At 38.0% G+C, this 14,260-nt stretch overlaps 1 protein-coding gene across 16 annotated transcripts in view; it reads right to left on the bottom strand.

The window, feature by feature from the left end:
* The window catches only part of Oxr1 (oxidation resistance 1), a 335,909-nt gene that overhangs the window by 60,778 nt on the left and 260,871 nt on the right, over positions 1-14,260 (bottom strand). For 11 of the 16 annotated variants that reach the window (XM_004850275.3, XM_087190807.1, XM_087190810.1 and 8 more), the window contains 3 exons: positions 4,682-4,764; positions 1,083-1,190; positions 61-174 (listed from right to left, as the gene is read on the bottom strand). In XM_004850275.3, coding sequence (XP_004850332.1) covers positions 61-174; positions 1,083-1,190; positions 4,682-4,764 — 305 coding nt within the window. Of the gene's footprint in view, positions 1-60; positions 175-1,082; positions 1,191-4,681; positions 4,765-13,518; positions 13,762-14,110; position 14,260 lie in introns of those variants that run through there. The other 5 variants (XM_004850277.4, XM_087190808.1, XM_087190813.1 and 2 more) reach the window with 5 other exon arrangements.

The raw sequence follows: 14,260 nt of genomic DNA, 5'->3' as shown, positions 1-14,260 counted from the left end.
GAGCAATGCAGTATATACAGAGGGATTTCTCCACAGCTATCTGCACAGAGCAGTACTTACAGCGGTCTTATCAAATTCAGCCTCAGATGACGTTGGGGACAGAGGACTTATAGGGCTTAGAGATGGAGAGCTCTCAGCACTGGAGACATATTCAGGGTCAGGAACATACAAAACCTGCAAGAAAATGTCACATAGAGGTTCAGTTAAACTGTGATGTTAGTGATCAGAGGATTTCTGTAAGCAAGCACCATTAAAATGATCTTTAGTAATAAACAGAAAAAATAAAAATATTCAGAATGCAGTGATATTTATTACCATAACAGGCCTAACATAGTAAAAATAAAGAATATTCAAAATCAATTGAGACACATTTGATAAGACATACTGTCAAAAGGTGGTGAGAAGCAATAATTCTCAAATAATAGAGTCCCTTGTTTTGGAGACAAATTGGCAATAGTTAAAAAAATTTAAAATGCACATATCTCTTTGACTCAGCCATTTTACTTCTAGAAATTTACCCTAAGAAATACATGCATATAAATACAGAGAAGTGCGAGAGTGTTCACCACAGCCATGTTAAAATTAATGGAGTAGAAACACCCTAAAGCTTAGAGCAACTAGTTAACCAAACTATGGTATATCAACACAATGCATCTTATGCACACATGAAAAAGTGTTGTGCTTAGATGGAACATTTTCAAAGTTAAATTCAGAACAAGGAAAGAAACAAACAAAACTCCCCAAAACAGGGTATAATATTTCTGAAAGTAGATGCAACCTCCTAACTGGCTGTTTCTGGAAAAGAAATTAGAAATTTGAAATGGAAAAATAACTTAAAAATTGGAATTTTTAATCATATACCTGTACATAGTACTGCGCTGAATAATTTTTAAAATTCTAAAGCTTTATTTGAAAAGTCAATTTACAATTAAGACATAAAGACAGCTTTCACTCATAGGGCCAATATGTTCAAAGCACACATAAAAGTATTCTTCTCAAATTTTCTACATTATTAACTATGTGCAATGAATATTTTCTACTTAATGATTCTAAACATCAACACATTTAAACAAAGATAATACCTGTCCAGTCACGACTGATCGGGAGAATAACTTATTTAACTGAACAAGTTCATTGGGTGTTGTATCAAATTTCAGGGCTATGCTATTCAAGGAATCTCTTGATTCAACCTATTTAAAAGAAAGAATAAGTTATTTTAATCTGTCAAAACAGAAAAACTAAATTATAAAATTTCATAACCAATACATCTGGAGTATTCAATAGACAATATTTTCATCTTGGATAACTAACAAGAAATGTTTCAAAGTAATGATAATACAAGGTTAGGAGGCATACAAATACAAAATGTTTGTGGAATACTATCTCTTCCACCTCAATCATCCAAAGCATCTTCATGAAGCAGATTTCAAAGACAGTGAGTAACTAGAATTAAATTTCTATAAAGGACAGGGCTAAAAGGCATTTAGAATTATGTTGCAGAAGACTGAGAAATCAGGAAAAGTAGACATATGTGTGGCGGGTAAAAATACAATAAATGCACATATTTTCTTTAATGGCTCTGTAAAACCAAATTTATCCCAAATACTTGAGGTACTAATCTAGTTCTGTTTCCTTCCATCTGTGCAATCTCCCTCATCTACATAATATGCTCATAGATCATCTACTTTATTGAGATAATTTAAAAACCCCATGTTATTTTGTGGTAATATCTGAGAATTTCCAAAGTACACTCTTATTAATCACGTATTTTATCCTCACAGTGCCTTTTAAAAGGATGATAAAGGTAATTTAAAAATCAACAGTTATAAAGCACAGGAATCAGACAGCTTTAGTGGCACCTTATGACATATACAAAACAGGTTGGGACAAGAGAATACATGCAGAAAAACCAAAATGACACTCCCACAGTTGATTAGCTTTATGGAATAGCATTTAAAGAAAGAGATGAAGGTAGAGATTTCTAACCAAGATTCAAGAGAAAGCATCCATAGATGGAATGGAATTGTGCTAGTCATAGCAGTTAAATCAGGGAAATAAATGTGACAAAGCAACAGATGCCAACTCTAAAAATTCCAGCCTGGATGAGTAACAGAATGAATGGAAATAAGAAAATCCAGTATTGTGGAGGGATGGAGGAAGAGGAGGTTTTCTATAATTTGTCAAATATAAAGTGACAGTAGGAAATGTCAGAATCTAGACAGGTAAGCACAGAAAAAGGCTTGGCCTCATTCCATATAGTTGATGAAGTTCTTAAGCTCTTCAAGGGACAGAATCAACATCAGTAGAAAAGAGAAAAGAAATAAGGGACCAATCACATCTGATCAAGAAGAGAAGAGCAGCCAGCAATGTAGATGGAAGATACAATTAAAACAAGAGCAAGAACACATGACAATGAAGAGCAATGCTAGCAAAGTGGAGCACAATTAGTTTCAAGAATAAAGCAGGGTTCTGAAAAGAGAAGAGATACAGGAGAGGCCATACTTGAAGAAGGTTGATAATTTTTCTAAAATTGATAAATGATATGATTTCTAAGGTTTAAAAAACATTATAACCAATATAAATAAAATGTCTAAATCTAGGCTTATCACAGTGCCACTGTAGAACTACAGAGACAAAGAGGAAACTTTAAAAGCAACCTAAGGAAAAAAGATTAACTAGAAATGAACAAAAACAGAGCAAAAGAAGAACGCAAGGTAAAAGATCATTATCTCCACAATGCTGAAAGAAAAGTAACTGTCAACCTACAAATCTATACCCAGCTAGACTGCCAGGAAAGAGGGTACAATGCAGATTTTTGAGACACAATCTGATTTTCCAGTTATAAATCCTCACTGACAGAACACAACCTCAGGAAGAAGAAAGTAAAACTAGAGAGAATGAAGGATGAGTCCGAAGTAAAACCATCCCCTGGGTCTGAAGGTAAGAGGGATATTTGAGTGGGAAGTCATCGGAATCTTAGTTGAGAAGGAAGGAGGTAGGATTGTAAAGCATTTTTAAGATCTACTTTTGATTTCCATTTAGTGATATCACTCTGTATAATTAGGCAGTATAAACACAATACATAAATTTAAAGTTATACATACTTATACTACATTTATATCCATACCTTAAGGTTATAGTATATATTATATATATATATATATATATATATATATATATATATATATATGTGGTCTGGAAATATATTTGAGCTAGATCATAAATATTTTAGAAGAAACACTGTGATATAAAATTTAAGAAAAATATATACTGTCCTAAATAAAGTCATGTTATTTAAAGATGTTATACGAAATCTTCCTAAATTTTGTATAAGTATTTTGGAGACTATAGTAAGACTAGAGTATAAAATGGTATCTTACCTAGTTCTAGAAAAGTGTTTCTTTTAGAATTTGGCATGTGGAATAAAGAATAAAAAATAAAAAAATAAAAGTCCAAATAAAGACCTCTTAGAAGATGTTTCATATGATTTCTAGTCAATACTTGATTTTCCAAAGCTTATTTGTAACATTTAGGCAAAATTTTTCAATTAGCCTTCTCTTCAAAACAATAGGGTTTCTAAATTTAACTTTAATTTTGCTACAGATAACAGAAGTTTCATTGAAGTACAGCGAACAAATGGTAAATTCCTAAATTCAAAACTTTACAAATCTGCATAATCATGATTACATGTATAAATAACTATCTTATACCTTAAGCCTATAATCTTGTGCCTTAATAAATGCTAAGGAATATATCAAATTATATTATTTAATCCTTTACCACATGAACTGACTCAACTTTTCAACTATATAGGCACAAACATAAGCAATTCAGTTTATAATATGCTTTAGATTCTTCTGATAGTAATAAATGTAATCCTACTTTAAAAATCAGACCTTCCCCAAATACTTAAAATCTCAAATAATTATGTAGTACACAAAAATAGAATCTAACTCAAAATTCTGAAAATTTGTTCAATTTTAAGTATTCATGGAAAATAATAGATTCTTACTAAAAGGTTTCATGATAAATTAATACTAAATACATGAATAAAGTAGCTGTTTTTTCTCTAATACGTTAGAAAAACACTAATAAAATTAGCCTCAGTTAAAATAACTGTCTTACAACAAGTTAACATTACCTAAATAAACAATATTTACATTAATTCCAATTAGCGGGACACCATACAGTCAATTTCTCACTTCAGTTCCCCTCAGTACCCAGAGCTGAGAAGCACAGGGTCATTTCAAGGACACAGGAAAAGCTTCATTTTCAGGGCTAATGAAGCTGAGCTGTCAACTCATCTTCCCAGTGTTCCCTCCGTTGTTACGCAATAGTATTAGCACTGGTGCCAACATAATGAAGATTATGTTTCTAAAAAAGCAAATATTTTCCTACAAGCCTAACCTAATAAGAATTATTCTTACTACCCCAGTGAAGTATCATCAATATTAAACTTGCTGGAATGCTATCTCTGTAGCTCACAGTAAAGCGTCTCATTAAGGAAAAAAAATCCTAACATGTAATTCAGAACTTAAGTATTATTAACAATAAAAGTTACCCAAAGGGAGCACAGATTTTAAAAATAAGGCAATTATCAATTCTTTCCTTATTTGTAGTATAGAGTCTTAAATAAGATAATTACAAATAAAAATTGCTTTTTCAAAAGCAAGTAACTTACAGTGTACTCAAGAGTCCCTTTAGGTTTCTGAAAAGACATTCGTCTCCCATCTTTCTTTTCTAGGTTCTTCTTTTGGCCAGTGTCTGAAAAAATAGAGGCAAATCCCTATGAATGTCATTTTTCTGTCAGAGTACTGTCAAGGACTACTGAAGAGAACTTGCCAGGGAGACACCTCACACACAGTGCGGCTTGTTCCCTGGGATTTCAGTTTGGGGGGAAACCAACTGTACAAACAAACTGTAGTTACTTCTTGCTCGTGTGAGAAACTGACCGATATGACCATATCATAATTAGAAGTTAATTCAAAACCTGTCAACAGAAGCTATTAAAAACTAAATTATAGACCATTTCTTTCTACATATTTAATGATTATAATAAACCATTTTTGAAGACATTTTTTAAACATATATTTGAAGATATATTATTATTATTAACCAAAGTTTGAAAAACGTACAGTTTTCTCACAGGAGAAAACTCTTCTATTTCTACAAGTCACAAAGACAGTCTTCTTTGTGATATACTGCTATCATCACAATTTACTTGCCATGAAGTAAATTAAGGTATTCTATTATATATAAACATACTTCTCACACCTGCAACCTCAGCACTCTGGGAGGCTGAGGCAGGAGGACTGCAAGTTTGAGCTAGCCTGGGCACTGCTTTGCAAGACCCTGTCTCAAAGTGAAAAATAATACAAGCTACAGAGATGTATGTAGCTCAGTGCAAAGGCCCTGCGTTTAATTCTCAGTACTGCCCAAAACAAAAAAATCCTTTTATTTAATTTCAGATTCTGTGCAAATTATTTCACATTTGCTCATCAAGACATCTGAAATTCTTATCTGACGAGAAAATAAAATATGAAACTATTCTAAAGTAAATTTAAAGTAATATTTTGTTATTCCATAAATAGCAGAGAGAGCCAAAAACACTTTCTACATTTTGCAATTTAAACTTCTCAAGCAATGAAAAAGACAATTACAGACTGCTTTTAACTAATAGCATTTCTCTGCTCCACTGATTCTTGCAGTTACTGTTAGTCTACATTTATTTTGTCTACTATAGGTTGATTTCCTCTTTTCTAAAATGCTTGGAACCAGGCAGTTCAGATTCTAGATTTTGTTGGATATAGAAATATTTGTATTGAAGCTCAAAATTTTTTGGATTTTGGAACATGTGGGAGTTTGGATTTTTTGGATTAGGTATGCTGAACCTAAAGTAGTTTTTCACAATATCTCCAAAGTTCCCTGAACATTAACTCATAAAGAAGTTTGCAATTACTTTATCACTTTTAAGAGCTCACCATAGAATGCAGTTCAAGGCAATAAAATTAATATAGCAACCTCACAAAGTTTAAAATTCTAAACAAATTGACAGGTTTGCTTTAATTTAAAATTGTAAATATTTGGTAATTTTTATATGAGTTTAAAATTTTAATTACCAATATTGTCATTTACAACTGTCAGAATACAATGAAGTAAGCTTTTTTCTATTATTCTGAGAATACAATCACATCATCACAGGATCAGAGACTTGAAAGTAATCACCACTGTTAGCTAGCCGTATCTCTTCCCTGGTAACTTAAGCTTTCGAAACACAGGCCAGCAAATAGGAATCCAGACTGAGAGTACAGCCCTATTCTTCCTCATAAAACTGACTAAAGATCAGCAGCAATGTATAGACTTGTGGTTTATTAATAAAAATAAGTGAATATTATTCATCTAGACATGCCAATCACTGTTCCAAGTACTTCACATTCCTATTTCATAGAATGCACTGACCCTATGAAGCAAGCACCATTATGTCCCTACTGTACAACTGAGGACACAGGGACGGAAAAGCAGAGCCAATTACAACAGGAAGAAAAGAGCAGGGATGGAATTCACTCTGCCCACTGACTCTGCGCTCATAGCTCCTCCCTTCAATATCAGCTTCATGGGGTCAGAGGATAGTCGATGCAGTCACCACTACACACCAGTGGCTCTCAACCAGGGGTAACTTCTGTCTCTCCCCCAAGGGGGTATTTGGCAATGCCTGGAAACTTTTTGTTACCAAACTGGGGACATGTTACTGGCATCAGCTGAACACTTGCATGTGTATCTCCCTATCTGAGAAGCCAAGTTTGCTGACTGCTGTTCGCTTACTTTTGTCTGCTTATTCTGTAAGTTAGTAACGGAGACAAAAATCTCCCACTACAATTAAGGGCTACTGGGTTCTCTGTAGGTCTCTCTGATTTCTGTATTTTGAGATCGTGTTTTCAGGTTATCTTCCTGGTGAAATGAATCTTTTCTCAGAATACTTTTCACCTTAAAAAGTCTGCTACTAGCCAGGTGTGGTGGCGCACACCTGTAACCCCAGCACTTGGGAGGCTGAGGCAGGAGGATCACGAGTTTGAGGCCAGGCTGGAGTACACAGCAAGACCATTTCTCAAAAAAAAAAAAAAAAAAAAAAAGCCTGCTTTGGCTGACGTTAATACATCACCTTTGCATGAACTACAATTTGCTTTTCTACTCTCACCTTTTTCTACCTGTGTGCTGTTGATGTGTCTCTAAGCAGGTCGCTTTTGTCTGTTTTTCTATTGTCTTCTCACTTGTCCACTCTCCTTTCTTGTCTTTTCAGGATTGTGACTGACTCATTTTTCATTTCCTTGCCATTAATGTAGAAGTTAACACATGCTAACTATTCTAGTTGTTATCCCAGAGATGACAGCCTGAAGTATTTAATATTAAGCATCATTTTTAACCACTTTCCAGGTGACACAAGGATGCTGAAAACTGGCACTGCCAAGACTGATATGCAATATTTTGGTATGTATTTTAATTACATATATGTATATATGATCATAAGAAATTCAGACAATCAACATTCATTTAGTTGTGTACTCATATTTATCATTTCTATTGCACTTCCCGGCAACTTCAGGTAACAGAATCAGGATAATAGCTGTTTTAACACTTTAATGACACAGATTTTTAGCTTTTTAGTTTCTACTGTTTCTAATAGAAAATCAAGACCATTCTTAGGACATCACTCAAGGAACACAATTATTTCTTCTCATTGACTTTAAGATGAGGTTTTCCACTAGGGGCTCATGCCAATGCCTGAATCTGTTAACTACAGACTTTCTTCAGTTTCGAGTATTCAGCCATTATCTCTTTACTGTGCCTGCCCCTTTCTTCTCTTTTCTTCAGGGAGTCGAAGATACCCATAGTAGAACTTCTCATTGTGCTGTGTGCGAACCCTCTTCTGTTATCCATTCTTTTGAGACTTCATTTATTTCGGCTACTTTCTTCTAACTCATCTTCCACTGCCCTAATTCTTTCTGTGCTGTCTAATTTGCCATTAAATCTATCCATCAAAGTCCTCACTGGAGGGATTATACTTTTCAATTCTAAAATAGTAATTTCTCTTTTTTTATACTTTGTACTTCTCTAAAATATTCTCAATTAGCTAAAAATTCTCAACATAGCCATTTAAAATCTGAAATCTACAATATCTATAGGGCCTGTGGGTCTGATTCTATTCTCTGTTACTTCTTAAATCTTGTCTTGCCATGTATCTAATTGCAATGTGTGCTGAATACTAAATGTGCAGTCTACAGTTACATTTCTTCAGAGGATTAATGTATTCTGCTATGAGGTGCCTAAGGACACCACCAATAACAGATCTTGTTAATGAAGATGCAGAAATTATAATCTGAAGCCAAACTATCACTCTAGAAGAGAAGAGCCTAGCTATTCAGTTTGTGTGTGTGTGTATCTTCTGCTGGAAATCAAACCCAGTGCCCTGAACATGCTATGCATTACCTCCGCCTTTGAGCTATACTTTCAGCCCTTGCTTTGGTTTATCTTTACCCAAATGATAAGAGTATTTTCAGTTACAAAGTAAGAATTCTCCAGGGCAACCTCTTACCTGTGGTGGACCTTATCCTTTGTCTCCTTATACTTATAACTTGTAAAGAGCACATTTAATAACTCAGTTTATTTTTCTGGATTCTGCTTCCCTCAGGGGGAAGAAACCCTCAAAAGTGGGAGCCTTATTCCTTAGATTTCTGACTTCCCTTATATCCTAATCTTACCAGTTAGCTTTGTTTTGCAGTACTGAAGATTAAACCCAGGGCCTTCATCTGACCTATATTTTCAGTCTTTATTCTATTTTTTCTTTTTAATTTTTATTTTCAGACATGGTCTTTCAAGTGGCTAAGCTGCCCAGGCTGGGCTCAAATAAGTGATCTCCCTGCCTTAGCCTTCCAAAGTGCTGGGATTATAGGCATTGACCACCATGCTTGGCTATCAGTTAGCTTTCTGATACCCTTCATAACATTTTTTTTGTTTTGGTCCAGCATTTTGTTCTCAGCTGGGTAGTCCGAATTATGTAGCTTGCTATTACCAAGCTCAGAAGACCTGAAAAAAAATTTAACCAAGGAATTAACAAGGAAGGTAAAAAGAACATTTGGGTAACAGAAAGGCAAACCAGAAGATAACAAACCCGGACTCCAAGATGAAAACAATATAAAATCTAGTTTAATGGACTACAAGTCTCTTATTGAGACAAAGTATTATAGTTTCAGTAACTGGTGATAAAAAGTTCTATTTAAAAATATCAAGCTACAAGTATTTTCAAACTCAATAATATAAATTTTTAAAATTCAAACATTTTAAAAGTATCTTATAAATGTAAAAGATAGGTTGATTATAACTTTTCTGGTGAAATGGTACTCTATAGTGGGGTAATGAAGGAAAAATTTTCAACCTTTCATTCTCTATTGATTTTTTATCTATAATCAAAACCAAAACAAAATAAAGTTCTTCAGTTTCCCCTCAAGTCTATCTTCCGCTAAATGGTACCCTACCTTCCTTCAATAGTTTAATTTTTAAAAAGTATAAATCTACTTTTGCCATCTTTACCACCTCCTACTGACTCTACAGTGGACTGAAATCACTGCACCTGCCTTGGAACAAATAAACTGAGTAGTATGTTTGATAAATTTTATTCTACTTAATCTTTGTGAAGCATCCATCTAATTCCTTCTGCACACTCCTCTCTCCTTTATTTGGAAACATCTCGCACTCCATTCATGTTCCCCTCTAGTGCCCACCTAGCTCTTAGATGCTAACATACACCCAGGAGCATTTCTGGTGGCTTTAACTAAGTGAAAGGGCCATATCACTGAAGCCTCCAGAGCCTTGCTACTTAAAACGGATAATGTAGATTAAAAAAAAAAAATCCAGGATCCAAACTCTTCAACTGTTTCTTATCTGCACCAGCCACATTTCAAGTGCTCACTGGCCACGTTTGAACATGTCCACCTTTGCAGGAAATGCTACTGAGTATCGCTGCTCGAGCAATCCCACATCTAAAGCATAGGTGTCCAACCTTTAGCTTGGGTGGGCCACACTGAGCGGAGACAAATCGCCTTGGACCTTATGAGACATGCAGTATTGTTGGTGCACACAAGCACAGGGGTAGGTCAAAGCACTAACAGCAGCGGTGCAAGTTTTACTCTCCAAGTCAGAGTGTGACCTGTGAGACACACGGGTTTCAACGGGACAACTATGTGTGTCCGGCACAGAAGGTGGGGTGAACCCCACTCCCCAACTCAGCACTTCATCACCACCTATTCACTCACAAAAATATCACAGAAGTCATATAATGTTAGAAGTTTAGAATCATGTAGGTCTCATAACTAGCTGTCCAGGCCCACACGTGGCCAGGGAGGTGGGGGTTGGGCACATCTGATCTAAAACCCTGACATCACCATAATCTAAACCTATCCCTCAGTTCAGACAGACCAGGAGATAACTGCATATTTGGATTGTTTTGTCCCGAACAGAGCTGATCTTACTAACTTGCATTTCGGAATTATACCAATGAACTACATTAAAGAATGGTGCCTTAGAAACAGCTTCTTGAAACTGGAACCTCTATTTATTAAGAAGGCATCGGGTATCTCTTCTGTTTTCTTATGTTCTTCACAGAGTTCCATAAGAAATGTTTTTCTCTCTAATCTCAATATGAGGAATAACTGTTTCTCCTGCCTTGCTAAGCAACAGGTTCATCTTTATCTTAGACACTGTGATTTATACCTGATCACATTTTCTTCTTTTCACTGACTGCGAGGAAACAAAAACAAAGTTTAGCCTTCTTCTAACACCTGCATTTGACCTTAAAACATACTCCTTTTTTGTATAGTTCCACCACTAAAGTTAATGATGACCATGAAAGAACCTTTTTTAAAATACCATTCCCGGGGCCAGGATTTAGCTCAGTGGTTCCACAGCCTGCCTCGCAAGTGCAAGGTCCCGAGTTCAATCCCCAGCATCAAAAAAATAAAAAATAAAATACCATTCCAATCTCTCATTTCATTTCACAGTTTCAGGTGCCCAAGTCAATTGTGATAGAACAATATTAAATAAAAACTCCAGAAATAGTAAGTTAAATATCACGCCATTCTGAGTAGCACAATTAAACTCAGTTCATCTTGTTCCATCCTGCCCTGGAGCATTTCCTCTGTTCAATGTATCCTGACTATTTATGCTACTACCCATAGTCGTGTAGCAGCCATGGAGGCTCGGATCAGCTGTCCCAGTAATGTGTTCAAGTCTTCTTGATTTTATTTAATAATGGCCCTAAAATGCAAAAGTGTAGTCAAAGAGAAAACTGAAATTCCAAGTCTTGGTTTATTTATTCTCCATGATTATCAGTGATAGGAATATAAATTTCAGGCTCCTTCAGGTATACACATTCAGCATATATGGATTTGATGCTGTTATTGCTGTAAAGTGAAATAAGTTCTAACACAGAATTTGTTGGAATGAGCTTGTGATTCAAAGTCAAATCAACAGAACAGAATTTCTTGTTTTGCTCCCTCATTAAGCTCCTTGAAGACTATGTGAACCTTTTAAATTCAGCCCTCTATACCTCCATAGTCACAAATACTTAGTACTTCAAGAAATATTTTAGCAAATTGACAAGCAAAGGTTCCTAGATAAAAGAAACCTATTTAAAATTCAAATTTACAAAATATAAGTTTCATGGATAATCATTTAATTTAAGAAATATTACTAAATAGTTCTTCCATGACATGTAAAGTAATTCAGGTGACAGAAATTTAATATATTCCATTTTACTTCATTTTTCATAAACTCTGATTAAACAGACACATAAAAACAATAACATATGTTATGAAACTTCAACAATTTGTAATTAAAGTCTGTAGTTGGTATTAAAAGATGCTAAAAGTCCACATTCAAATTAGAAAGAACTGTTGGCTGCCAAGTCGGCACCTAGACATAGAAGATGCCATCGGAGCAACACTGGTTCCTGCATCACTTCCACTGCTATGATTGGCCACTACCACCTTCCTACCAAGAGGCAAAGGAGGAGGGCTGCGCCAGGAGAGTGAGTGGCCCTGCTTCCAAGTCTTCTCACAAGCCAAGGTTAAGAGGAGCTGTGCCAGAGGACAGGGAGGGCAGGGTTTACGAGACAGACCACGCCCTGGCTCCACTCCAAACCCATCCCTGATGGGACCAGGAGTAGGAGACTACATTGAACATGAGACTGAAATTTTAAAATAAAGACAATGAGTTTTGACTAATACTGCTTTGGTTGCTGAAAGTAAATGAAACAAAAAAGGATCCTGACGCCAACTGAGAAAATAGAACTGGACAGTTTGATAAAAACTCTTATATTACACTGAGTTGAGACTAGTGAAATCTACAGACTTATACTTATTTATTACCATATGATCTAGTAAAGTGAACAGTTTTAAAGGCTACACAATGTGGGCTATGGTTCCACCAAAAAAAGAGCAATACTTAAAAGTACAAAAAATTTGTTTTAATCAAATCATGGTATAAGCAGGAATGAACACTGTACCATGTTCCATTTGTAAGTGTTACTAAGTAGGGCAATAACTCAAGGCATTCCAGCCTTGATGAAGGCTTTCCTGAGGGGGACCTCACCTGATGAGAAGCAAGGCAGCCCCCCAGCCACCCTGGCCCAAGGCAGCAGAGTGCTAACACTCCAGGAAGTGGTTTGTTTGTAGAAAGGGTAAGATCGGAGAGTCTTGATCTGGTCTGTCCTTCATCTGTCACTGGTAAAACTGCCTAATTAACATCACCGTTGAACATGAAACTATGAGGGGCGAGATCATGACCCAAGAAGCGGGTGTGAAGTGACAGAAAGCGTCTACAAGAGACATCACCACAGTACACTGGACTGCTTGGGATTTCAGGAAGGGTAACAGCAGGAAACTTGAGAGCAACTGTTACATTAAAAACAAAAAACTAAACTAATGCAAGAGTAGTCACAGCACAAAAGAGAAGAAATCTTTCAAAAAGCCTGACAGAAACTCATTCTGAATGACACAAATGCGAGGAGCAACCCCTGCAGCCAAACCCACCTGGAGGCCACTGCCAAGATCAGGATTCTCACTGCAACCAATGGCTGGCTACAAATTTAAGTAGAACCATTTTTTTCTTTTTTCTTTTTTAGCATTGGGGATGGAACTCTGGACTTTGCGCTTGCAGGGCAGGCGGCGGCACCACTGAGCTAACTCCCCGACCCTAGAACCACTTATTTTTAACATATATATCACTTCTCGAAAGTGAGGAAAATTTGTTGGGTGCATGCCTGTCATCCCAGCTACTCGGGAGGCTGGGGCAGGAGGCTCAAGTTCAAAGCCAACCTGGGCAATGCGGCAAAACTTTTTCTCCAAATACAAAATAAAGTAAAAAGGGCCGGAAATGTGGCAATCCCCAAGGGTCAATCCTCAGAATTGAAACATAAACAAAAATGAATAAGTAAGTAAGGGAAAAACTTAAGGAAGTCATACTTACTCCAAGTATGAAGAGGGTGCTCAAATAATTGCTAGGGCACTTACGTCTCCAACAGCTTTCCGCGTTCGGCACCGCACCCCCCTGGACTGTTTTCACCACTGAGCGCTCTTCTCTGGCCGGGCGGGCTTCCGGCCAGGGACAAACTCCGCACCGAGCGCACCTAGCCCGAGGCAGCCGAGGCCCGGGGGCGTCGGCTCCCGGACGCAGGGCTAGGGGCGGCCGCGCGGTCCTATCCCCTCCCGCGACGTCACTCGGCCCGACGCGCGGTCCCCGGCGGCCCCGGAGGGCGGTCGGCACGGGCTCGGCCAGGCGCAGGGGCCTCCCCCCCCACCGGCGCCCCCGGCCCGGGCTGCCCCCGCCCAGGACACCGCGACGGCTCCGGCCCACAGCCGCCCGCCCCGGAAGGAGCTCACTCCGCGCCCGCGGGTGCCCGCTGCCGCCGCTCTCCGGGCTCGGCCCCCGGCGGCCCGCCCTTCCCGGCGCGGCGGTGAACTCACACCCCGGCCCGCGCCGGCGGCGCCCCGAGAACAGCGGGCGGGAGGAGGGGCGGAGCGAGGTGAGAGCGAGGGAGCGAGGGCGGGCGGGCGCTCACCGGGGCCCTCGTCCCGCGTCGCCGGCCCGCGCGGGGCCCACAGGCGCGAGGCCGAGCCCCGCAGCAGGCACTTCCCGGTGCGCACCGCCTGCGACTCCATGCCTCACCGACCCGGCCTGACAGGACGGCGGGCCTGACCGGGACGAGGGG

This window comes from Heterocephalus glaber, unplaced genomic scaffold (assembly GCF_053883595.1).
Source record: "Heterocephalus glaber isolate CG9 unplaced genomic scaffold, H.glaber_assembly_v1.0 deba00001556, whole genome shotgun sequence".
Lineage (NCBI taxonomy): Eukaryota > Metazoa > Chordata > Mammalia > Rodentia > Bathyergidae > Heterocephalus > Heterocephalus glaber.
This window is presented reverse-complemented; position numbering and strand designations above follow the sequence as displayed.